Source organism: Schistocerca piceifrons, chromosome 7 (genome assembly GCF_021461385.2).
Source record: "Schistocerca piceifrons isolate TAMUIC-IGC-003096 chromosome 7, iqSchPice1.1, whole genome shotgun sequence".
Lineage (NCBI taxonomy): Eukaryota > Metazoa > Arthropoda > Insecta > Orthoptera > Acrididae > Schistocerca > Schistocerca piceifrons.
Genome location: NC_060144.1, coordinates 350,895,508 through 350,920,497, shown reverse-complemented (window position 1 = coordinate 350,920,497; position 24,990 = coordinate 350,895,508). Strand labels below are relative to the sequence as shown.

The window sequence follows — 24,990 nt, the reverse complement described above, 5'->3', positions numbered from 1 at the left end:
TGCAGTCCAGGACTGCCTGTGAACATTGGAAGCGCCTTAAGAAGGAAGTTAACCTAATTGGATCAATTTTTGGCAAACGACATCGAACAGTACGAAACCGTTAGTGCAGGACGATCACGAAAAAAAGATTACTTGGTGAAAGCTTTATGCTACAATTGTCTCTCACCGGGAAACTGGCGCTGAACATTCACCTACTCCTGAAGGCTATGATTAATATTTCATGTGTGTGTTTACCAATTTCGTTTATTATGAGTGATGACGTTTTCCTTATAACGGCCGAATACTACACTCAATCATTGAAATTATTGACTCAACTGGGAACCTTTTATAATCATTTCGTATTTTTTAAGTTATATGATAATGTCGAGAGGGCCAAGCAGAGAGAGTTTCTGTAGCGTTGGACCACAACTCTTTTGTGTATAAATGTTTCAAGCTGTATAATTGTCACCTCTTGTGTTTTCGTAATCAGATTCTGTCGCTTGTTCAAAGTGGAGTTATAACTTCTACATGCTCATTTTAATAATGTTTCTTTCTCTGTATTATCGTTCTGCATTATCTGCTAATTATTATTACTGTTGTTGTTGTTGTTGTTGTTTTTGTCTTCAGTCCTGAGACTGGTTTGATGCAGCTCTCCATGCTACTCTATCCTGTGCAAGCTTCTTCATCTCCAAGTACCTACTGCAACCTACATCCTTCTGAATCTGCTTAGTGTACTCATCTCTCGGTCTCTCTCTACGATTTTTACCCTCCACGCTGCCCTCCAATGCTAAATTTGTGATCCCTTGATGCCTCAGAACATGTCCTACCAACCGGTCCCTTCTTCTTGTCAGGTAGTGCCACAAACTCCCCTTCTCCCCAATTTTATTCAATAACTCCTCATTAGTTATGTGATCTACCCATCTAATCTTCAGCATTCTTCTGTAGCACCACATTTCGAAAGCTTCTATTCTCTTCTTGTCCAAACTAGTTATCGTCCATGTTTCACTTCCATACATGGCTACACTCCATACAAATGCTTTCAGAAACGACTTCCTGACACTTAAATCTATACTCGATGTTAACAAATTTCTCTTCTTCAGAAACGCTTTCCTTGCCATTGCCAGTCTACATTTTATATCTTCTCTACTTGGACCATCATCAGTTATTTTGTTCCCCAAATAGCAAAACTCCTTTACCACTTTAAGTGTCTCATTTCCTAATCTAATTCCCTCAGCATCACCTGACTTAATTCGACTACATTCCATTATCCTCGTTTTGCTTTTGTTGATGTTCATCTTATATCCTCCTTTCAAGACACTGTCCATTCCGTTCAACTGCTCTTCCAAGTCCATTGCTGGCTCTGACAGAATTACAATGTCATCGGCGAACCTCAACGTTTTTATTTCTTCTCCAAGGATTTTATACCTACTCCGAACTTTTCTTTTGTTTCCTTTACTATTTGCTCAATATACAGATTGAATAACATCGGGGACAAGCTACAACCCTGTCTCACTCCCTTCCCAACCGCTGCTTCCCTTTCATGCCCCTCGACTTTTATAACTGCCATCTGGTTTCTGTAGAAATTGTAAATAGCCTTTCGCTCCCTGTATTTTACCCCTGCCACCTTTAGAATTTGAAAGAGAGTATTCCAGTCAACATTGTCAAAAGCTTTCCCTAAGTCCACAAATGCTAGAAATGTAGGTTTGCTATTTCCTTAATCTATTTTCTAAGATAAGTCGTAGGGTCAGTATTGCCTCACGTGTTCCAACATTTCTGCGGAATCCAAACTGATCTTCGCCGAGATCGGCTTCTACCAGTTTTTCCATTCGTCTGTAGAGAATTTGCGTTAGTATTTTGCAGCTGTGACTTATTAAACTGATAGTTCGGTAATTTTCACATCTGTCAACAACTGCTTTCTTTGGGATTGCAATTATTATATTCTTCTTGAAGTCTGAGGGTATTTCACCTGTCTCATACATCTTGCTCACCAGATGGTAGAGTTTAGTCAGGACTGGCTCTCCCAAGGCCGTCAGTAGTTCCAATGGAATGTTGTCTACTCCCGGGGCCTTGTTTCGACTCAGGTCTTTCAGTGCTCTGTCAAACTCTTCACGCAGTAACGTATCTCCCATTTCATCTTCATCTACATCCTCTTCCATTTCCATAAGATTGTCCTCAAATACATCGCCCTTGCATAGACCCTCTATATACTCCTTCAACCTTTCTGCTTTCCCTTCTTTGCTTAGAACTGGGTTTCCATCTGAGCTATTGATATTCATACAAGTGGCTCTCTTTTCTCCAAAGGTCTCTTTAATTTTCCTGTAGGCAGTATCTATCTTACCCCCAGTGAGATAAACCTCTACATCCTTACGTTTGTCCTCTAGCCATCCTTGCTTAGCCATTTTGCACTTCCTGTCGGTCTCATTTTTGAGACGTTTGTATTCCCTTTTGCCTGCTTCATTTACAGCGTTTTTATATTTTCTCCTTTCATCAATTAAATTCAATATTTCTTCTGTTACCCAAGGATTTCTACTAGCCCTCGTCTTTTTACCTACTTGATCCTCTGCTGCCTTCACTACTTCATCCCTCAGAACTACCCATTCTTCTTCTACTGTATTTCTTTCCCCCATTCCTGTCAATTGTTCCCTTATGCTCTTCCTGAAACTCTCTACAACCTCGGGTTTAGTCAGTTTATCAAAGTACCATCTCCTTAAATTCCCACCTTTTTGCAGTTTCTTCAGGTTCAATCTACAGTTCATAACCAATAGATTGTGGTCAGAGTCCACCTCTGCCCCTGGAAATGTCTTACAATTTAAAACCTGGTTCCTAAATCTCTGTCTTACCATTATATAATCTGTCGGATACCTTTTAGTATCTCCAGGGTCTTCCATGTATACAACCTTCTTTCATGATTCTTGAACCAAGTGTTAGCTATGATTAAGTTATGCTCTGTGCAAAATTCTACCAGACGGCTTCCTCTTTCATTTCTCTCCCCCAATCCATATTCACCCACTATGTTTCCTTCTCTCCCTTTTCCTACTCTCGAATTCCAGTCACCCATGACTATTAAATTTTCGTCTCCCTTCACTACCTGAATAATTTCTTTTATCTCATCATACATTTCATCAATTTCTTCATCATCTGCAGAGCTAGTTGGCATATAAACTTATACTACTGTAGTAGACATGGGCTTCGTCTCTATCTTGGTCACAATAATGCGTTCACTATGATGTTTGTAGTAGCTTACCCGCACTCCTATTTTTTATTCATTATTAAACCTACTCCTGCATACCGCTATTTGATTTTGTATTTATAACCCTGTATTCACCTGACCAAAAGTCTTGTTCCTCCTGCCACCGCACTTCACTAATTCCCACTATATCTAACTTCAACCTATCCATTTCCCTTTTTAAATTTTCTAGCCTACCTGCCCAATTAAGGGATCTGACATCCCACGCTCCGATCCGTAGAACGCCAGTTTTCTTTCTCCTGATAACGACGTCGTCTTGAGTAGTCCCCGCCCGGAGATCCGAATGGAGGACTATTTTACCTCCGGAATATTTTACCCAAGAGGACGCCATCATCATTTAACCATACAGTAAAGCTGCATGCCCTCGGGAAAAATTACGGCTGTAGTTTCCCCTTGCGTTCAGCCGTTCGCAGTACCAGCACAGCAAGGCCGTTTTGGTTAGTGTTGCAAGGCCAGATCAGTCAATCATCCAGACTGTTGCCCCTGCAACTATTGAAAAGGCTGCTGCCCCTCTTCTGGAACCACACGTTTGTCTGGCCTCTCAACAGGTACCCCTCCGTTGTGGTTGCACCTACGGTACGGCCATCTGTATCGCTGAGGCACGCAAGCCTCCCCACCAACGGCAAGGTCCATGGTTCATGGGGGGTAGGTATTATTACTACTAGCATAAAAACCCGGCGTTGCCCAGGTATTTATTTATATCTGTGCGTCCACGTCATTATCATACAGCGTCTGGCCTTGTGCTTAATGTTTATGGCGTCATATCTCCTGATCTATGTGTCATACAGTGATATAATTTTGTAGGTACATTTAGCGGCGTGTGCAGACAGTGTCTGCAAAATGAAGGTATTAGTAACGAAGTAACAAATTTAAAGGTCATTTACGATGCGGCAGTTTTTCACGCATCTCATTTTTTATGACGTCATATCTCCTGATCTACGTATCTTACAATGATATTATTTTGTAGTTACGTTCAGTGCAATATGCGCATATTGGCAGCAAAATGTGTCGCGAATACAGTTAGTAGTAAAGAAACAATAAATTATAACGTCATGCCTCATGCTGTACTTTTACTGCACGAACATTGGAAAAAAGCAAGCGATATACTTTTTTCCTTTCATCATGTAGTAGAGGTTGTCAGCGAGAAAAAAATTTGTAAAGGTTTGAAGTTTGTTGTAAGTCACTAAGTGCTCGTATTGTCAAATACTGAATGACTAAAGTATGGGTATCCGCGACTTGTGGGCCACACCTCTGTTTCACCTCCACTCACACCTTTGATAGATGGGTGCTTCTTACCACAACAGCGTTTCTTTCGAGACAGTAAAAGACATGTGCACAAGTTTGACTGAAATCAGTCCAGTGGTTTAGACGGAGACGTGCAACGTACATACACACATACGTTTTTATAACATGTATGGATTCCAAAACTCCATTAGGCTCGTTACGTAAACGCCAGTAAACCAGAAGTGTCCCGTTAATTTTCCGAAGTCAAAATACGAAATTAAACGAGTTAGTAAAAGCCTTTTATTGTTTATTTATCTTACAGATGTTTTTCAAGAAATTGTACCTTTTTTATCTTAGGTAGAAGACTAAGCTAATAAAACGCGCTTGAACCCTGATCAGAATTATTCCTAGCATTAACCGCTTACCTGCTCCATGATCAAACTAGTCAATATATTCCTAAATTTAAGGAAGCAATAGTATGCGAGGGGAGCAGTAGCTGCAACTCTTGGGAAGCAAAGATAATTTATAAAGGGAACTGTAAACCAAATTTACTGGATTGTTCGATTAAAATTGACAAAAGACATGAAGTGGCCAAAAAAGCCTCAGAGTTGTAACTTTCAATACGTTATTTGTTTAGAGGTACATAGGTCCGTTTAACCAGTTTGTTGTGTGGCATATTAAGCAATCACACGTTCAGAAGAAAGAAAGCTCACTTTTTACAGGTATTTATTAGTAGGCTACCAAAATATTACGCTTTTCGAAAATAATACTCACCACAAATGATATCCAGGGCACAACGCGTAATGTATGGATAGATGTCAAAGGCATGCCCGTCCGATTTGCTCTTCAACTTCTCGACCAGTATTTGTGAATTCTCTCCAAATATGTCCACGAAATTATCTAGGATCTTGAAGTGAAAAGCTGGCGTAATCATCTTTCGGTGTAAGAACCACTTCTGACCTTAAACAGGATACAAACACAACAATAATTTCGCAAACTTTTGAATGATCCGGAAACTATTCGGCGTACATTTTATGTCCTTGAGCAACATAAAATTATCATTACATTCCTGAGCTACAAAATTAGTGCGTTCCGAAACACTCTTACTATTGTATGAAACTGGACTTTTAATAGGAAGAACGGATGGGAAATCCAAAACTTCATCTGTGTCCAAACACTTTCAATTGGAAAAAGAATTACTAATTAGTAATGATATCGATGAATGTAGACATGGCGTCGCAGGGACATCGGACCACCTCATTGGAAAATTTATGTCATGGCTCGGATGTATCGGTGCGTCGCTTTAACGATGACAGATTTTGTCTTCTCCTGGAACAGTTATGTTTCGCAAGCACGTCAACAGTTCCAAGGTACTGGAGGCACATTTTTATCGGATAGGGAATAGCGCTTATCTCCAGCACTATAGGCTTCTGGATCTGTTGGGGAGAGATGTGCGTGAGTTTCCCGATCTTGGCTCGTAGGAATTGAATTAAGAAAGAGTGTCACACCACAACACCTGCTTTGGCGGTGGGACAGTGGCTAATGTTTCAACTAGTAACTTAATTCGGTGCTCGTATCAGTAAGGGAAGCGAGGAAAAGACGCAAAGAAGTCTATGATCTACGGGTCAACATTTAGTAACACTATACTGATCATGCAGGATCAGATATTAGCCGGGTAAAATACTACCTGTTCCAGTAGGATGTCAAGGATGTTAACAAAAACACAGTGTACAACGACGGAACACGATATTAAAATATACAAGTTGCATGACTGCAGTATTAAAAGTAGGAAGGAAAAACTAAAGACATAATAACAGTTCTACATGGTACAAGTTTTCTGATATGAATATCATCATTGTGTATAAGTTATGACTAATTGGCCTGGTGCAAACAGTAAAATGCAGTATGGCTTAAATCCCTCTACCGGATAGCCTATTGATTTGTGATCAGGAGCTAAGGAGTAGGTATTCACGTGAGGACTGTTTCCCTACCTCTAACTGACTGGTCGTAGCAACGCCTCATACGGCAGCGCTGCGTGTTGTGGCCTCTGTTTGGCCAGAACCAAGTGACAGAAAATCCGCTGCAGCTTGTCAATTCAGTGGCGTCAGGCGCCGACAGCAATCTTCAGACAGCATTCATTAGTGAGACTTACCGAGAGGGAATTTGTGACCCGAGAAGTGCGTTCACTAATCGGCATGTTTGTTTTAATACAGTGTTATTCAAATTTTATTGCATTCCATTGAGTTCATGGCTTTCGTTTAGACGGTACGGTCGAATGAAGCAGTAATATACCGGTGTCTGAGTATATGGCACTACGCAATAGTGCCTATGACACTGTAAAATAGTTCACTACCATTAATTTGGACGTGTGTAGTAGGATATAATTGTGACTGCAACAGCGATTTGCTTGAGTGTTACGCCAAACACTGCAACGTGGACTAAATACCTGGCTCCCTTAAAAATTATGTACTCATTTCTGGAAAGTAGACCTGTAGTTGACCCACAAAACCGAATCCTCATATTAGCCACGATGGTGCGAGGTCTTCTGCAAGATGTCCACCACTTCAGAAGACAAAAGATAAGCAAACAGAGCTTTGGCGACAAGTGCATGATATGTGCATGCCCACTTCAACTCCCACGTGAAATGTTAAAATTGCTACAACCAGCGATACCCTAACATTTTGGAGATGTTGCAGCAGAGGTGTGGGAGTGTATGGCTAGGTGACTGGATCATGTGAAGCTTAGGAGAGGGGATGTGCTCAGTACAGAGACATTATGGAGAGAAGAGCAAAAAAGGGTACAAAGTGTGAGAATGAAAGAATACCAGGAAAAGGTAAAGATGAGAAGAAAAAGAAGCAAATACGAATTAATGTGATTCTCAAACTGCCAAAGTGAAAAGAACAGGTTAACCATAGCATTTATAATCAGCTGACGTGACGTCCGATGTAAGTACAAGGGCCCGCCATTTTGTCTTTAGTCCATGCTCCAACGTGTTACGTATCAATGAAGGAGTCGTCTGTGATGTGGTGTATAAAACACAATCTTTTCCTTAAGTAAAGCAAAATGTATCTTTGTATACAAAGTAAAAGCTTTTCTAAACCGCAAAATCTCAAACAGAATGTTACATTTCATTCTACATTATAGCACGAAATGTGAATTTTGTACGAAACCTTACTGACATCTGCGACCGAAACTAGTTACAGTGAAAAAAAAATCATTCAAATAGCGTGACTGGTTGCAACTTTTCTTTTCGGTGATAATTGAGATAGAACTAAGAAAAAGATTCACCAAGCGTTGCGCCTGGAGTGTAGTGCTGTGTGACAGCGAATCATGGATAATCATAAAAAAGAGGATAAATAATTGAATAGTTTTGAAATGTACTTATGAAGGAATATGATAAAAGTGAAATGGAGTGACGAAATTATGAATGAAGAAGTACTTCTAAGACTAGGAGATGAAAGAAAACTAGTGAAAACGACAGAACGAGTAAAAAAACGTTGTGTGGTACAGAAAGTGTGTTATGAGGAAATTGCGTGCAAAAGATTAGGTGAAGAAATGATTACAGAAAGCTAAGAAATGGAAGAAGAAGACGCGGAATGCTAGATGACATTAAAAACTGAGGAATCTATCGACAGATTAAGAAAGAGGCACGGAACAAAGTAGAGAGCGACCAATCGATAGCTATCGTGAGATATATACACTAAAGAAGAAGCGTCATACGGGCAGCATTGGTACAGTATCTGATCAGAGGTTTCCAGACATCTACATTTAAGTGCTAAAGAAACTGGTATAGGAATGCGTATTGAAAAACAGAAATATTTAAATAGGCAGAATAAGGCGCTGCGGTCAGCAACGCCTGTATAAGACAAGTGTCTGGTGCAGTTGTTAGATCGGGTACTGCTGCTACAATGGCAGGTTATCAAGATTTAAGTGAGTTTGAACGTGGTGTTATAGTACAGCGATGGGACACAGCGAGGAAGTGCGGATTTTCCCGTACGACCATTTCACGAGTGAAACGGTAAAACATCAGATCTCGGACATCGCTGCGGTCGAAAAAATATCTGCAAGAACGGGACCAACGAGACTGAAGAGAATCGTTTAACGTGACAGAAGTGCAACCCTTCCTCAAATTGCTGCACATTTCAATGCTGGGTCGTCAGCAAGTGTGAGCGTGTGAACCATTCAACGAAACATCATCAATATGGGATTTCGGAGCCGAAGTTCCACTCGTGTACCCTTGATGACTATACGACACAAAGTTTTACGCCTGGCCTGGGATCATAAACACCGACATTGAACTGCTGATGTCTGGAAACATGTTGCCTGGTCGGAGGAATCTCGTTTCAAATTGTGTCGAGCGGATGAACGTGTATGGGTATGGAAACAACCTCATGAATCCATGGACTCTGGATATCAGTAAAGGACTGTTCAAGCGGTGGAGCCTCTATAATGTTGTAAGGCGTGTGCAGTTATGATGATGTAAGACCCATGATACGTCTAAATACGACTCTGACAGACGACACGAACGTAAGCATCCTGTCTGATCACCTGCATCCATTCGTGTCCACTGTGCGTTCCGACGGACTTGGGCGATTCCAGCAGGACAATGTGACACGTGACACCTCCAGAATTCAAATTCAAATGGTTCTGAGCACCATGGGACTTAAATTCTGAGGTCATCAGTCCCCTAGAACTTAGAACTACTTAAACCTAACTAACCTAAGGACATCACACACATCCATGCCCGAGGCAGGATTCAAACCTGCGACCGTAGCGGTCGCGCGGTTCCAGACTGTAGCGCCTAGAACCACTCGGCCACTCAGGCCGGGTCCTCCAGAATTGCTACGGAGTGGCTACAGGAACACTCTTCTGAGTTTAAACACTTCGACTGGGCACCAAACTCCCCATACATGAGTGTTATTGAACGTATCTGGGATTCCTTGCAATGTGCTGATCAGAAGAGATCTCCACCCTCTCATACTCTTACGGATTTATGGACAGCCCTGCAGGATTCATTGTGTCAGTTTCCTCCAGCACTGCTTCAGACATTAGACGAGTTGATGCCACGTCTTGTTGCGGCACTTCTGCTTGCTCGCAGGGACCCTACACGATATTAAGCAAGTGTGCCAGTTTCTTTGGCTCTTGAGTGTATTACTGTATATTAATAAGGAGATACTTTCAATGAGGTGTGGGAATGTCTTACCCAAGAGCCGAAACCGAAGAATGTCGACGTTCTAACTCACCCCAAAGGTGTCCCATTACTTCCATATCCGGAATCTTGATACGCTGGTCCGTTTCAGGAATGTTATTATCCACAAACCATGGTCCCGTAGATGCTACTTTATGACCGGGTGTATTGTGAAGCTCATACAATCATCGTCTCCAGTACGCAATACAGTAAAATTCATATCCTTACCATAGTTAGAGTTTTCTTAAGCGCATTACGGGGACCCCACTCTAACCGCCAAAACCACCTCAAACCGTTACACTACGTCCTCGGCACTTCACTGTTGCCAATACACATGTGTGAGGTAACGCTTTCGAAGCATTCGCCAAACACAGTCTCTTCCCTCGGCTCGCCACAGGGCACAGTGTGATTCGTCACCCTCAGTGTCCCGTATCCAGTCATCTACCGTCCAGTGGCGTAGCTCTTTACAGCTCCATCGTCACTTAGTATTCACTACAGAACTGTGTGCCTTATGAGGAACTGGTCGACCATTATACTCCATTCTTTTTAAGTCCCTGTGGGCAGTCATAGTGCTAGCTTGACTGCCTGTGGCACTCTGGAACTCAAAAGTGAGTCCTTCAGCCGATTTCATGTGATTTCTTACAGCCAGTCTCTGGAATGCTTGACAGTACCTGTCGCGTCAGTACATGAAGTTTGCTTGGTCTTGGTTTAGCTGTGCTCATTCCCTCGCTTTTCCATTTCACAGTCACATCACTAACAGTCTAATTGGACAGCTTTAAAAGCGATAAAAGATGCCTGATAGATTATTTACTCACGTAACATCCAAAGACAAGTTTAAGTTCGAATTCAATGAATTCACCTTACCAACCCATCCTGCTGTTGCTACTTCTCTACTGACAGTAAAATACTCCCCGTCTCTTTTTTGGTACTGGGAGCTCTGCTTCTCGTGACATCTGGTGGTCAATTCCACATTACATAGGGTGTCTGAATCATTTTGATCAGACAGTGCCCATTTGAGGCTTATCACAGTACATTTCTGACATGATGGTACACACTGGGAATCTCAAGCAGTAGTTGAAAATCTCAGTATCTGCAGGATCTTTGAGTTTCTTCTGTGTCGCCTGTCATCTACCTGTCACAGTTTAAATATTGTAATAACATTTGTCTTGCCCATCCTGTGTTCAGGGAAACACTGACAGCCATTACAAGTGACGTGGTACTTTGAATTATTCCACTCACTGTGGTGACTTAGGTGCCATCACAAACACCCCTTCTGTTTTTAAATAACATGATGTATGTATCATCATCAGAATCACCATGATCATCAGTCATTTGACATCCACTTCTCGATACAGCCTCCTCGAAATTTGTCCATGTTTTATGGCTTTCAGACGTAAATATACAATTTCTCTATTATGTTTTCTTGTCTCATTTCTATATCTTCAGATATGTGGTCGTCTGATTCTTCTTGTGCAAAAGAATTCAGTATACAGTGCTCTTAGTATATTCTGTATCCTTTCTTCTAGTTACGTGATATTCCCACATCTTCCTACTTCCACAGTGCACTAGTTTGATTTCGTCTTCTTCCAGTAATCATTCACTTACACATCTACATTCCGTGATGAGTAACTATCAGTTTTTGAACGGTTTTGACAATGAAAGTTGATGCCTCGCAGCTAGAAGCCATGTGCCACACATTGAATGTAAGCTTTCAGTTTCAAATACATCAGAACCTTTATTTGAAAACTTCTTTCAGAATACCAACGTCAGCCCATACAGACTTTTTTCGTCCGAAAGATTTGTTTTGCTGCCGATTCGATTGTTGTTTGCAAATGACCTGAACAAAAGTGCTTACCAGTCAGTTAATGTCTTTACTGCGTCCAATGCTTCGCTCGTGTTGGCTGTATAGTCTGCAGAGGTTTTTTTTGTTTTTCTTTAATAAAATTTTTATGTTGTTCACAAAATGTAGCATTTTCTAAGCTTTGCAAGCTAACTAAGACCATAGAAACACTGTCTTTTGAGTTTACTTTGGACAGACTGGTTTTTGTTAATCATGCCTTTACATTCTTGTGGTGATATTTCCACAAAATCTTCCATCTCCTAACACATATTTATTTAGATGTCAAATACAAATTTTCATAGCTTTAGCTTTAAAAATGTTTTAATGTAGCTAAATATTTTCATAAAAATTTCCATCCTCTACTTCAGACCCTCAGGGGTTGAACTTCCAAAAACACTGAAATATGTCCTTTTCACCTAATGAAGAAGCCATATACAATTTTTCGTAGATTTAGCTTAAAAGACTCTTTCATGATGAAGTGTTTTATATCAATTTCCACCCCCTTTCTTAGCCCTTTAGGGGTTGAATTTCCAAAAAACAGAAACATATTTTTGAGTTTCTGACCAAGAAGTCTAATATCAGCTTTCACAGATGTAGCTTTGATAATGCTTCACTAGGAGTTTCAGTAGTGCTTTATTTTCCAAAAAAGAATTCATCTGCTATTGTTCTCCTTAGTCACTGAAATTCGAAAATTCTGAAGCATGTGCTTTAATTTCTGATAGAGAATTCAAATAGTAATTTTGGTAACTGTAGCTTCAAGATTCCCTTAATAGCGAAGTATTTTCAAAAAACGTTTCATCTCCTATTTCAACTCCTTAGGGGTTTGTGCAATTGAGGAGGATTTTTCTAAATTATTATTAATTTACATATTTATATCGAAAACATTTATTATATTATTTAATATTTCTTTATTATTAGTGAAAAGAAAGATTAAATAAGGAAGAATATCATACATTTATTGGTATACGTGTTCCATATCTATTTTTATTTATATATAATAGAGAAGTTTTGTGGTCATGAAAGGGGGTCTGTTTCTTTTTTTGCTATTATCTGTACTTTTTCTTTCTTTTTCTTTAAATATTTGTGTTTTTCCTATTTTGATTAATTTTTAAAATTCTTATTTTTTGCTAAAAGTTTTATTCTTGCTGGTTTATTCACTTTTTCTTTGTATTATATTTAAGTTTTGCTAAACTAAATGTTCTTTTTGCAGTAATTTGATTTAATTATCAAGCGATTTGGGATTTAACCACTGATTTAGTATCGGCATGATTCGTGCCATACAATTGATACAAATGAATATTATTGGTTAAAACAGTTGTTTATATTATTAGGGTTAAAATATAAATTTGTAAGGTGGAATGTTGAAATTTATTTGTAGCTCTTTTTACGAACTGTTTAATTTAAATAATAAACTAGGATTAAATACCCTATTACTTTAAATGTTAATTATATTTACCGGGGTACTATTAGTTAAGGTCTTTAAACTGAAAGAATTTGACAGTATCTCATTCCATTCACACGAACCTACCCCGTGATTGATAATACATGATTTACTATACTTAATTTACTTGTTTATATATCTCCATTATCAGCGAATCTTTTTAGAGTTATAATTTTCAAGATTTATAATCATAAAATATTTCAGGTCAAGTTGCAATATATAGTTAAGAGGAGGTGCATTACAATAGATTTTTGTTTATAATGGATTTGATGGTGAACTACTGTTGATAAAGGTGTATTTGATAATAATTTGATTTATTTAATTTAACTGATATTGGCTCTGAGTTGTGTACACATCACCTGTCGCTCTCATTATTGAGTATTCTATTTTGAGTATTTTAAGGTAGCTTCAATTTAGATGAGATAAGTCTTAAAATAGTATATTTACTGGAATGTGTATCTAAGAAGAGGTTCAAGATATAACTTATTAGTAAAGTGTTTCAGTTACACTGAAAATTTTTCTGTGCAATCAGGATGTCTTGATTATTTATTTTATTATATTGATTTATTGTTTATTTAATTATTTAATATAAATAATTTTGTTGGTGTTTGTGTTAGTATATTTTATAGAATTGATTTTTAAAATTATAGTACATTGGTAATGTAAATGTTTTATGAAATATTATTTTAAATTTTTTAAAGTAGATTTTATTTGTTTGACCTTTTGTATCAGGCTTTATCAAAATTTTAGTATTTATTTTACTTGTCTTGATTTGGGTTGATTTGTAAAGAATTTATAGTTAATGGATCATAATAATTATTAAATTATTTATAGATATGAGTTGTTAATCGTTTTCTAAGATATCTAGTTTCTTAAGAAAAAATTTAAGTTTTTAAAGTTATTTAATTTTTTAAGTATAAATATCAACTAATTTAATCTTTAAGAGATAAGCTTCGAAGTTATTAACCTATAATTAGTTTTCTAAAATATAATAGTAAGTTTTAAACCAGTAATCTTTAAGATTACGTTTTAGTTCATTATTTTATATTTTGATTTTATAATTATTTTAGGTTTTTTATTAAGATTATTGATTTAATTGTTTTAACTTTTACTAATAATGATAGAATTAGTATATTTATTTGTACAAAATTTTTACCTTGTAAATTTATTATAAGGAACTAGGGAAAATTGATGTCCACCTGTTTATCAAAAACATGTCCTCTTGAAAATATTTTGAGGTCTGGCCTGTTCACTGAGCAGATTTTTGAAGAGACATGGTATTTTGACCGTGAAAAGGTAGCATAATCATTAGTCTTTTAATTAGTGGCTGGAATGAATAGCTTGATGAGAAATCAAATCTCTCTTAATAAATTTTTTAATATAACTTTTGAGTCAAAAGGCTTAAATTCTTCTTAAGGACAAGAAGACCCTATAGAGCTTAATATTTTACTTTTATAAAGGTTTTTGTCTCTCTTTCTATATTTAATGTTACTGTTTTCTTGGAGTGACATGAAGAATAGATAAACTCTTCATTAATATATCATTGATTTATGTTTGTTGTTTTGATTATAATATTAAGTTACCTTAGGGATGACAGTGTAATTAGTTTTTTGAGCTCATATCGACAAAGCAGATTGCGACCACAATGTTGTATTAAGAAAAATTTTGGGTGCAGGAGCCCAGTGATTAGGTCTGTTTGACCTTTAAATTCTTACATGATCTCAGTTCAGACTGGTGCAAGCCAGGTCGGTTTCTATCCTAAGAATATTAACCCATATTACTATGAAAGCATGATATAGTTAAATTATTTTTTAGTAAATTTATTAATATTAATTAATTTACTATTTTGACAGACTAATGTGTTGAATTTAGAATTCATTTATGTAGATTTTTTCTACAGATAGTATTGATACTTAACGATTTATTTATGTTAATTTTAAATTTTCTTTTATTAGTTATTTGTGTTTTCATTAGAGTTCCTTTTTAACTTTAATGGAGCAAAAGGTTTTAGGTTGTATTCAGATTTGTAAGGGTCAAAATGAAGTAGGATTTGTAGGGATCCCACATTCTTTTAGTGATGCTATTAAGTTGATTTGTAAGCAGCAGCCTATTCCTATTATATCTAATTAATTACTTTATTATTTTTCTCCTGTTTAATTTAATGATTTCTTTAGCTGTTTGAGTAATTTTCCCTTACTTAACTTATATGTGTTCTTTCTCTTAAGGGTTTTTATTTTTTTATACTGTACTAGATTAGGTGTTTATACTGTTATAATTGCTGGTTGATCTTCTAATTCAAATTGTTCTTTATTAGGTTCCCTCCATTCTGTCACTCAAACAATTTCATATGAAGTTAGTTTAGCTTCGATTTTATTGTCTTTAATTATTTTAATTGGTAGTTTTAACATGTTTGATTTTATAAATTATCAGCTTGATTGCTGATTTATTATTATTTCTTTTCCCTTAGCTTTAGCTTGTTTTGCTTCTTGTTTAGCTGAGACTAATTGTACGCCTTTTGATTTTGCTGGAGGTGAGTCTGAGTTAGTTTCAGGCTTTAATATTGAGTATGGTGCAGGTGGTTTTACTTTAATTTTTTTAGCTGAGTATACTAGAATTGTTTTTATAAGAATGTTGTAAGCTTTAATTTTTTTAGGTGGTGATTTTTATTCTTTTATATTTTTTATTAATTATTATATCTTTTGGTTTTATTTGGGTTTGAGGTACTTTACCAATGTTTCCTTATGATATGTTGATATATTTGGATGAATAAGTTTTCTACCTTTATCTTTAAAATTTTTTATTTTCTTTGTTGGTTTAAATATTTTATTTATTTCATTTGTTTAGTGAAATTTTTAAAGCAAAGTTAACAGAAGAGTCAAACTTTTAGTTTTATGTTTTCAAAACATATGATTTTCCTAAGCTAATTAACTTATTTATTCCTTGATTAGCTAATCTCATGCATTTACAACATGGGCATTAATTAAGATGTGTGTAAAGTATATAATTGTTAAGATTTGTCCTGTTATCATATAAGATTCTTCAACTGGTAGTTTAACAACTCATGTTAATAAACATACAACAACTGCTATAATTCAGAATAGAATTTGATTGATAGGATAAAATTAGATACCTCAGAATGGTATTTTGTTATAGAATGGTAAAATTATTAAGATTCTAATTGAAAAGAATAGTACAATAACACCTCCTAACTAATTAGGAATTGATTGTAGAATTGCATATGCAACTAGGAAGTTTCATTCTGGTTAAATGTGAACTGTTGTTACTAATAGACTGGCAGGTGGAAAATTATCTGTATCTCCTAGAAGGTATGGGTTAATTAAACCTAATATAATTAGTAATGATGTTATTAATGTGATAGAATCCTTGAAAGTAAAATATGGGTGAAATGGAATTTTTTCGAGACCTCTGTTCAGCCCTAACGGGTAACTAGAACAAGTTTGAAGAAGAAACAATAAGTGAATTGCTGCTATAGCTGCAATAATAAATGATAATACAAAATGAAATGTAAAGAACTGATTCAATGTCACGTTATCAACAGTAAATCCTCCCCACACTCACTGAACTAAATCTGTTCTTAAGTATGGAATTGTTGATAGTAAATTAATAAATACTGTTGCACCTCAGAATGATGTTTGGCCTCAACGTAATATATATATATATATATATATATATATATATATATATATATATACATATATATGTATATCCATTGTAAATTCCTTGTCCTACATGCAAATAAATGCAAATAAAAAATATAAATGCTCCATTTGCATGTAAAGTTCGAATAATTCAACCATTAATTACGTCCCAACAGATGTGTACTACACTACTAAATGCTATTTCAATATTTGATGTATAATGTAGAGCTAAAAATAGTCCAGTTATGATTTGAATTACCATCACAATCCTAGTAGAGATCTAAAATTTCATCAAAATGAAGTCTTTGTTGGTACAGGTAAATCAGCTAAAGGGTTGTTAATAATTTTAATTAAAGGATGTCTTAATCATAAGGGTTTATTCATTAATAAATTATCTTGTTTTATGACTAGCCTCCTGGTTAATATTAGTAATTTAAACTACTGGTAATAGTGCTAAAAATAAATAAATTATTATTATAATTGTGATAATAAATGTTGGTCTATTATATAATTTTTCTATCTTTATTGGTATTTCTTGGCAATTGATTGAATTATCAAAATTTATGGTTTCGGTTTTTTTTAAGAAGTCTATAAATATTGTTATGTCTAGGATAATAAATGTTGATATAATAACAACTCATATTGTTAAGATGATAATTATGGTAATTGATTTAGGTTGAAATATTTCGTTTGATGCAATTCTTGTAATATAAACAGATAGAACTAATATACCACCAAGAACTGTTACGAATAAAATATATGATAGTCAATAGCTTTCCATTATTGTTCCTATTATTAATCAAACTAGGAGTGTTTGAAGGATAATGAAAAGTATTATTGATATTGGGTGTCTTAATTTAATAAAATTAATACTTATTACATTTGACAGTGATATAATTATTATTTTAATCATTTCAGTAGTAGTTTATTTAAAAATATCGGTTTTGGGGACTGACAGTGGAAGTTTTCCACCTCTGAAATTTAAAACTGGGGGCTAGACTTATTTCTGGTTTATAAGACCATTTAAACTATTAAACCGAATGTTTATATTCTCTGTTTTTATGTCTTTGTTGGTATATTTTGCTGGTGTTTATGTTTTTTCTCCTACCGTAAGCATTTATTAATGATTCTTCTGTGATTGGAGTATATAATTCTTTCCTTATTTATATTAATTATTGTTTTTTTATTGAATCTGATTACGATTATTGCTTTCCTATTATTTTTTTAGTTTTTTCTGTTTGTGAAGGTGCTTAGGGTCTTTCTATTTTGGTTTCAATAATTCGGTCCCATGGTAATGATTCTTTAAACTCTTTTGGTTTATCCTTCTGTTAAAGTATTTATTTATAACCATTTTTTGATTTCTCTTTGTTTATTAAATAATTTTTGGTGATTGGTTCATTGTTTAATGTTTCTGTCGAGTTTTGTTTTTATAATTTGTGTATAGTCATGTTGTTGTTGTTGTGGTCTTCAGTCCTGAGACTGGTTTGATGCAGCTCTCGATGCTACTCTATCCTGTGCAAGCTTCTTCATCTCCCAGTACCTACTGCAACCTACATCCTTCTGAATCTGCTTAGTGTATTCATCTCTTGGTCTCCCTCTACGATTTTTACCCTCCACGCTGCCCTCCAATGCTAAATTTGTGATCCCTTGATGCCTCAAAACATGTCCTACCAACCGATCCCTTCTTCTAGTCAAGTTGTGCCACAAACTTCTCTTCTCCCCTATCCTATTCAATACCTCCTCATTAGTTACGTGATCTACTCACCCTATCTTCAGCATTCTTCTGTAGCACCACATTTCGAAAGCTTCTGTTCTCTTCTTGTCCAAACTAGTCATATGCTGTTTTAAAAATTATTAGATATTATTTTGGTATTGATTGTTTATCTTTTAGTTTAATTTTGTTCAGTTTTTGAATTTTTTCTTTAATCTTAATTTTTTTGAGGCTAGATTAGTTCGTCCTTTGCTTTTGATTTCAGGTTGAGGTTATCAAGCTGAGTGTTTTCAGGCTGGTGTTTATTTAATTTTTTATACTTTGGTTGGTAGATTGCTTTTGTTGTTGGTTTTATTTAAGGTTTATGATTTTTCTATCACTTTATATTTCCCCTTATTGGTTGATTTGGGTTCTTATTATTTTATATTTCATGTATTTATAATTTTGGCGTTTTTAGTTAATTTATGACTTCCTAAGGCTCATGTAGAGGCTCCTATTTCAGGTAGAATAATTCTTGCTGGTGTTTTATTAAATTTAGTTGGTTATGGTATTTTTCATATTATGAAGGTTATTTCTTATTTGTGTTTAAGGTTTAATTATTTTTGATTGTCTTTAGGTTTATCTGGTGGAATTATTGTTAGATTTATTTGTTTTCATCAGGTTGTCTTTAATTGCGTATTCTTCTGTCACTCATATAAGAATGGTTATTGGTGGATTGATGGCTATAAGTTGATGGTATTGAATAGGTTCACTTTCTTTTGTGGTTGGTCATGGTTTATGTTCTTCTGGATTGTTTTGTTAGTCTAATATTATTTATGAACGTTTAGGTAGACCAAGATTATTAATTAACAAGGGTATAATTAATTTAATACCTAGAATGGCTTTATGGTGAGTCCTTTTAAGATCATCAAATACGGCTGATCCTCCATCATTGTATTTCGTAGGTGAACTTAGATTATTAAATAGAATTATGTCCTGATCTTCTTTTAGATTTTTTGCTTTAATCTTTTTGTCTTTTTTTAGAGCTGTTTATATTTTATAGATATAGTCTTATTCTCAGCATGGAAACTATTATTCTGAGGTTTATACTTATTCTCTTGATTATTTTCGAGAATATCATCTTTTACTTTTGTGTTGATTACCTTTAAATATTCTTTGTTTGATGGGTGAGTATTTCTTTGTATAAATTACTTAAGTCTGTTAGTTTAAAACATTTTTTTGTGGAATCAATGATATGAAGTTTTTCGTTTTAGGCCGTGAATTTATTTTCTATTTGTTCTTTGAGTTACTTTCTTTGTTCTTCTCGGTAACTATAATTTTTATTTTAGGAATTTATTATTTAATAATTGATTATAAAGTTTTTGTTGAATGAGATCTTTTAAATTTTAATGGCTCTATAGTTGTTATAACTCTAATTTTGGATTGAATATCTCTTACTTTTATAACTTTTGTTGTGTATATTTCTTCTTTGGTGAGTTACTATAGAGAGGATTATATGTCAGGAAAATAAAAATATAGATCATTTTATCACTATTGTTTTAATATTTATTCTTTCTAAAGGGTTTCTGATTATTAGTCCTAATTTGATTACAATTTTGTTAGGATGGGATGATTTAGGTTGGTTTCTGATTGTTTAGTTATTTATTATCAAAATTTGAAATCTCAGAGTCTGGTTTATTAACTGCTCTTTCTAATCGTTTTGGTGATGTTGCTATTTTAATTTCTATTGCTTGAATTTTTCATTTTGGTGGTTGGAATTATATTTGTTATTATGATTTTATTTCTAATTCTTTTGAAATAAAGCTTATTACTATATTAATTGTTTTAGCAGCTATAACTAAAAGAGCTCAAATTCCTTTTCTTCTTGACTTCCTGCTGCTATGGCTGCTCCTACTCCTGTTTCTGTTTTAGTTTATTCTTCTACTCTTTTTACTGTTGGAGTTTATTTATTGATTCGTTTTAGACCAATATTAGATACTTATAATTGTGGTTTATTTTTGCTTGTAATTGGTTGCATAACTATATTTATGGCTGGATTGGGTGCTAATTTTGAATTTGATTTAAAGGAAATCATTGCTCTTTCTACTTTAAGACAACTTGGTTTCATAATAACAATTTTGGCTATAGGTTATCCAAAGCTTGCATTCTTTCATTTGTTGGCTCATGCTTAACTTAAGGCATTATTATTTATGTGTGCAGCTTCAATAATACATAATTTAAAGGAGTCTCAGGATAATCGTTTTATGGGCCCAGTTGTTAATTTTATGCCTTTAACTTCTGTTCGTTTTAATGTTTCTAGTTTGTTTCTGTGTGGTATACCTTTTTTGGCTGGATTTATTCAAAGGACTTGATTCTTGAAATTGTTTGTTTAAGCTGAATGAATTGTTTAATTTTATTTCGTTATTTTTTGCTATGGGTAACTGCTTCTTATTCGTTTTGTGTATTTTATTATTCAATATCTGGGGATAATAATTTTTATTCTATATTTTCTTTTGATGATCAGGGTAAATATATTTCATTTGGGATGATTGGTTTATTATTTGTTGATGTTTCTGGTGGTAGTCGTTTTTTTCTTGGTTGATTTTCTCTTTTCCTCATGTGATTGCTTTCCCTTATTATTTAAAGTTTTTTATGATTACATTTGTTGTTTTGGGTGCTTATTTGGGTAATCTTATTTCTAAGTTTGATTTTTCTCATAATTTATTTTCTTTAAGTATGCTTTCTTTTGTTAGGTTTGTTGATTCTATATGATTTATACCTTTACTTTCAACTAAGTTTGTTAGATATATTCCTTTAAAGTTGGGTTATTATTCATCAAAACCATTTGATTATGATTGAGGTGAGTTATTTGGTGGCCAGCGTTCATACAGATTATTTATTTATTTAAATGGTTATATCCAAGTTTGATATGATTCTAACTTTAACATTTGTGTTTTAACTTTTATGTTTTGAATGTTTATTTTAGTGATGTTGCTTTTCTTATGCTTAAATAGCTTATAATTAGACCACGGAACTGAAGATGTTAAGTAAGTATTTTTTACTTTTAGGTATTTATAAATATGAATATATTATTTTTACAGTGAAAATGTAATGTTTTATTTAAACTATATAAATTTTAGAAATGTTAACAGATTTTAACTGGTAACATAAAAAGTTTGCGGATTGCATATTGGCTTTACATTTCCTTAATTGGAACTTAATAGTTCAATTATATTATTAACAGTAATACACCTCTTTTTGGCTTCAATTAATAAGAATAAGGGTATATTATTTACCAATCTTACAGGACAAAACTGACTGGAATATTTCGCTTCTTATTCTATTTAAGGTTGATTGATTATGTGAATACTTTTTGAATGCAACCCTAAATGTTATAGTTAACTACAGCCCTTTATTCTGCTCATTGTAAGGCTCCTTGATTTCATTCATGATATAGTCAACCTAGTAGGACTATGATAAAAAAAATTGTTGATACTGTTCAGTTTATAATGTCTGAAGTTTCGAAAATAATTACAATTGGTAGAATTAGTGTGATTTCTACATCAAAGATTAAAAAAATACTGCGACTAAGAAGAATCGAAAGGAGAACGGTATTCATGCTGATCTTTTTGGATCAAACCCACACTCAAATGGTGATCTTTTATCCCGGTTATTGATTAATTTTTTGATAACAATGATTGGAATAATAAATCTAATAAAAATTCTTGTAGATATGATTAAGATTGTTTTTCTTGATTTACATCAAGCTTTCTGATTGGAAGCTAAATGTACTATTTATACTAGAAAAACAATTACCTACTTCATCAATAAATAGAAATATATAAGAATAATCATACTACATCTATGAAGTGTCAATATCATGCTGCTGCTTCAAATCCAAAATGGTGTCATGGTGAGAACTGGTTTATTGAGTGTCAAAGTAGACATGTTGTTGAGAAGATTGCTCCAATAATTATGTGGAGTCCATGGAACCCTGTTGCAATTAAGAATGTTAATCCATATACTGTGTCTGCAATAGTGAAAGGTGCTTCTCAGTATTCATATGCTTGAAGTATTGTGAAATATAATCCTAATAGTACTGTGAAGAATAGCCTTGTAATGCTTGAGTGTGGTTAGATTCTATTAAGCTTTGATGTGCTTGTGTTACAGTTACTCCTGAGGCTAAAAGAATAGCTGTATTAAGTAACGCAATTTGTATAGGATTAAAAGGTTGAATTCCTATTGGCAGTGATAATATTCCTAGTTCAATTAATGGTGCTAGTCTTCTTCTATAGAAGGCTCAGACGAATGATCCAAAGATCAACACTTCTGATGCAATATATAGGATTATTCCTCATCGTAATCCAATTGATACAAATGCTGTATGTAACCTTTATAGGTTCCTTCCTGTACTACATCTCATCATCATTGAATCATAGTTAATAAGGTAATTCCGAATCCAGTCATGAATAAATTAATGTTAAATACGTGGAATCATTTTGCTAACCTGATACTAGGACTATTGCTCCAGTTTCTCCTGTTAGTGGTCAATGTCTGTAGTCTATTAAGTGGAATGGGTGATTTGAGTGAGTTGTTAACATAGGTTTAGTTTACTTCTCTAGAATACCATGTTCTTAAAATTGAGAAAACATAAGCTTGAATTATAGCTAGTGGTGATTATAGAATTAATAGAAGTATTTGTCCATTAACTAGCAGTGAAATTAAATTTATTGCTACAGATGATCCTGTGTTTCCTAATAAGGTTAATAATAACTGTCCTTCAGTTATGTTTGCTGCTAGTCATACTGCTAGTGTACCTAGTTGAATGACATTTCTAATTTTTTCAATTAATACTTTAAATGATATTTATGCAGGTGGCGTTCCTTGTGGTGCAAGGTGTGTAAATATATGGTTAGTATGATTGATTCATCCAAATATTATAAATCTTAATCACATGAGCAGAGCGATTGCAAATGTTAATGCTAAATGGCTTGTTCTAGTAAAAATATAAAGGAATAGTTATATAAAATTATAAAATATTATTGTAATAAAGATTGAGATAAAGATGAATGTTGTTCCATTAAATGTTTTTGGTCTTAGTAATGTTTAAATTTGTTGTGTAAATTTAAGTTTAATTTATTTCAGAAAATTGTTGGGATTAATAATAGTCCTAAGAATGCTCTAGTTCAATTTAATGGCAAGTTGAAGATATTAGTTGATGGATCAAATGTTGAGAATAAATTTGTTATCATCTTCAATTTAGATTTTTTATGTCAATTGTTCTTTTTCTGCTCTTTTAATGAGGTTAGGTTTAAATTAGAAAAAGTTTATTTGATTGAATAGAATTAAAGTAGCTGAAAATATAACGAATATGGAGAATCATCTGAGAGGAGATATTTGAGGGATTTAGATTTAAATTTCCCCATTGGAAGTAGTCGTTAATTTACTATTGTCTGGTTGAAGAGACCATTACTTACTTTCAATCATCTGATGTTTCAAGGTTTACTAATTGTTTAGTTATTTTAGATTTACACTCTAATGTTATACTCCTTAGTTTATTTTAGATAATCACTTGATAAATAAATTTACTGAAGTTCTTTCAATTGCAATTGATATAAACCTGTGCTTTGCTCCACAAATTTCTGAGTATTGGCTGAAAAATTGTCCAGGACAGTTTATTGTAAATTTTCCTTGATTTAGTCGGCCTGGTGTGGCATCCGTTTCAACCCCTAAAGCAGGTGCTGCTCATGAGTGAGGAACATCTGATGCTCTTGTAATTACTTGTACTTCTGTATTTATTGGAAGAATTGTTCGGTTATCTACATCTAAATCTTGTTCTGGTGTTATGTAGGTGTCAAATTCTACCTCTATAATGTCTGAATATTCATATCTTCAGTACCATTCTTGTCCAATTGTTTTGATTGTGATTATTGCATCTACTGAATCATCAAGTAAATAAAGTAGTCGTAGTGATGGGAGAGCAATAAAAATTAGGGTAATTGCTGGTAAAGCTGTTCAGATGGTTTCAATTAAATGTCCATGAAGCATTTTTCGGTTTGTATAGGCAATAAATAGTATATAACTTGGGGCATAACCTACAATTACTGTAATTAATAATAATATGACCATAGCATGATCATGGAAGAATGATAGTTGCTCCATTAATGGTGAAGCTCCATCTTGAAGGGATAAATTTGATCATGTTGCCATTGATGCTTTTTCTAATAAAAGGTCAAACCTTTATTTGTAGAGTTTAATTCTACTGCACTAATCTGCCATATTAGATTCTATAGATTAATGGTAATTCTAAGTAACTATGTTCTGCAGGTGGATTATTTTGTAGTCATTCTGTTGATCATCTTATTTTAGCTCTAAATATAATTGCTCAGTTTGTAATCATTCTTTATCATATAATTACAATGAATATAATAATTCCTACAATAGAAATTGTAGATCCAATTCTTGATACTACATTTCATGATGTATATATGTCTGGGTAGTCTGCATATCATCGTGGTATTCCTGCTACTCCTAAGAAGTGTTGAGGGAAGAATGTATAATTGTGAACTGAATTTTTAATCATGTATTGCTTATAGTTAATCCTGTGAATAATGGGTGTCATTGAATAACACCTCCTATAATAGCGAAAACTGCTCCTATAGATTGGACATAACATAAGTGGGCTACTACATAATATGCGTCATGTAATACAATGTCAAGTG

General features: G+C 34.2%; 1 protein-coding gene across 2 annotated transcripts in view; it reads right to left on the bottom strand.

Moving 5' to 3' along the window:
• The window catches only part of LOC124709114 (cytochrome P450 4C1-like), a 98,050-nt gene that overhangs the window by 47,521 nt on the left and 25,539 nt on the right, over nt 1–24,990 (bottom strand). Inside the window, exon 4 of one of the 2 annotated variants that reach the window (XM_047240768.1) lies at nt 5,225–5,410. The exons of the other annotated variant lie outside the window; for it this stretch is intronic. Coding sequence (XP_047096724.1) covers nt 5,225–5,410 — 186 coding nt within the window. The remainder of the gene's footprint in view (nt 1–5,224; nt 5,411–24,990) is intronic. 2 annotated transcript variants of the gene reach the window in all.